This window comes from Aspergillus nomiae, assembly GCF_001204775.2.
Source record: "Aspergillus nomiae NRRL 13137 chromosome Unknown contig00880, whole genome shotgun sequence".
Taxonomy (NCBI): domain Eukaryota; kingdom Fungi; phylum Ascomycota; class Eurotiomycetes; order Eurotiales; family Aspergillaceae; genus Aspergillus; species Aspergillus nomiae.
This window is the reverse complement of record NW_015378935.1, coordinates 1-2,420: the sequence shown is the minus strand read 5'-3', so window position 1 is coordinate 2,420 and position 2,420 is coordinate 1. Positions and strand designations below refer to the sequence as shown.

General features: G+C 50.6%; 1 protein-coding gene across 1 annotated transcript; it reads left to right on the top strand.

Annotated features, from left to right (window-relative positions):
• Positions 1-195: 195 nt before the first annotated feature.
• ANOM_011851 (uncharacterized protein) lies at positions 196-2,001 on the top strand (the record flags this gene model as incomplete). Its single annotated transcript, XM_015557106.1, has 2 exons — positions 196-694; positions 743-2,001. The coding sequence occupies 2 exons, from the start codon at positions 196-198 to the stop codon at positions 1,999-2,001; spliced, it is 1,758 nt and encodes a 585-aa protein (XP_015400786.1).
• Positions 2,002-2,420: the final 419 nt, after the last annotated feature.

The window sequence follows — 2,420 nt, the reverse complement described above, 5'->3', positions numbered from 1 at the left end:
TTCTTTTCTTCTTTTCTTTTTTTTTCATTCCCTTCTTTACATTCCATACAATCCAAAATTGATTCTAAACCAAGTCTATGCTGACACTGAGGTCATTTTGTTTTTTGGTTGTGTAGTATCGCTTTAACTTAACCTTTACGATTTCACGATCATCTGATTCCGACGGGTTGGCGTTGTTGGTCCCCCGATTGCTCGATGCCGTCTGAGTTGGTCGTCCTGCCGCCCTCGTCGCCCCTCATGATTTCCGCAATTCCTCCCCCCCGACCAGTTTCTGTAAACTCGCTGGCGAGAACCTCGGTCTCGTCATCTATTCCATATGCCAAATCAACTCGAAGTACTAGCGCAGAGTTCCAGCTGCCCGATGGCCCCATCGCCCCTCCCGCAGTGCCTGGCCAGCTGGCCTGCCAGTCCCCTGTGGATACCGATATGGAAGATGTGGAGATCATTGTGGATGCACCGCGTCCCCTCCGGCCCGAACTGCAGCTTCAAAACCTCCCTGTCGAAATCCACGAAGCCATCCTTGATTTCCTCTTTGGCGAACGAGCGGCAGCTTTCACAACGACCGGTCCTGGAAAATCGCCTGGTCGAAGTTGGAATAAATCTCTCCGTCACCCGCGACGGAAAGTTTTGTCGAATCTCGCGCTAATCTCACCGGTGTGGAGATCGTTAGTGCAAGATCGGATCTACAGACATAGTGAGTCGATGATGTCGTCGTTCGGAGCATCTGTCTGACCGTGACTAGTCAAAATCAAAGGCACAGCTGAAGAGTTATCCGAATCGGCACGTTGGTTTCGAGCGCATCCCCATCTAGCCAGCTATGTCCGCCATGTCGAGATATGGATCCCGGTATGGGGCAAGCGAGCCATCAAGAATAGCTCTCAAATTCCCACCCGGCGATATAATGATGAAGATATAGATGGAGCCGCCGCGCACACGACCATGGTATGGGACGATTCCGACACCAACCATGGAAACGACTACAAATACCACTACGCGAGTCATAATGCCACGCTAGAGGAGATCTTTTATCACGTCCAGTCGTGCTTTCCGGAGGCACGCATTTTGACCCTCGAAGGCGGCCACTGCAAAAAGCCGCCGATGGTACGCCACTTCAGGAACGACCCGTGTGGGCTCTCCGGCCGGCAACTGCCGACACTACCGGAGATCCGCTCGTTTGTAATGCGCGGAGCTTGGAACATTATGCGCGACCATCGACATTGGCGCAACTTGTCCGAAGCATTGCCGGGTTTGCAAGAGTGGCATTGCGCGTACGCGAAACCAAAGGTCGAAGGCTACCATACCATTGCAGAAATTCTACGACGACTGTCACCCTCCATTGTACACCTGAATATTAGCTTGGAAGGATTCTACAGCAAGGACAGCACGCAGACCAACTGGCTGGGCGACGGAGTTAACCCCCCTCATCTATGTCGCTTGCTCGGCGATGTCGTACCACATCTGGAATCCCTCGCATTCACGGGCAAGGTCTGTGCGTGTCTGTTCCAGCCCACGCGAAACTCGTTGTCGGTCTGGCCGCCCAAGTCTTCGAAATTGAGATCACTAGACCTGGTGGTCAAGAATTGCTGCCGTGACAAGCGGACCAGCCCCGGACTGCCATTCCTGGACGACTTTTCGCGCATCACCAATCTCCACTTCATCCGGGCGTTCGAGCGATTGATCACCGGCGCGGTACATAGTCTCAATACCCACCAAGTCCTAAATTACATGCGGATTCGGTTCATCGATCTGGACTCGGCCTGCCCCCCTCTCAACCCGTATTTCCAGCTCATTGACGACGAATGCTCAGGTCTCTGGAGCGAGCGCATTCTCGATATGCTGCACGAGGCCCGACCCCAGGCGCATTTCATCGAGTTATCCGAAGGGATCTATCCACAGTATGGACCCAATCATCAAATCGTCGGGGCCGTATACCCACGCACCCGACCTTTAAGCATCCACGCCGCGACTTACAAAATCATCGCGGACGTGTCCAAATCCTGATCCCTTTGGACAGAAGAAGATTTGCACCCAGTAGCAGTACCACCAGTTAGATACCCCAAAGTCCTGTGGACTAAAGAGTGAGAAGACGGGAATGATAGTCCGGCATACTATCGAGTCATCCATCGCATCCATGTAGGAGTATAAATAATCGTGTGTTTTTAACATATACTAAGGAGTAGGAAGAGTTCATATAACCACAGAAAAGCGGGGAATGGTGTTCTTGTGGAGATCTACCAGAGACATGCTTCATAATACGTTCAATCAGAAGATTTGATTTAATCTTTGCTAAGGATGAACTACAATTCTCATTGTTTGGAAGATAGTTAAGCCAGCGTACTTGCTAACCACCACACCATCTACTCAAAGTAAAACAAATACAAACAATTGAAAAAAAAAAGAAAAAATCAAACAAAATACAA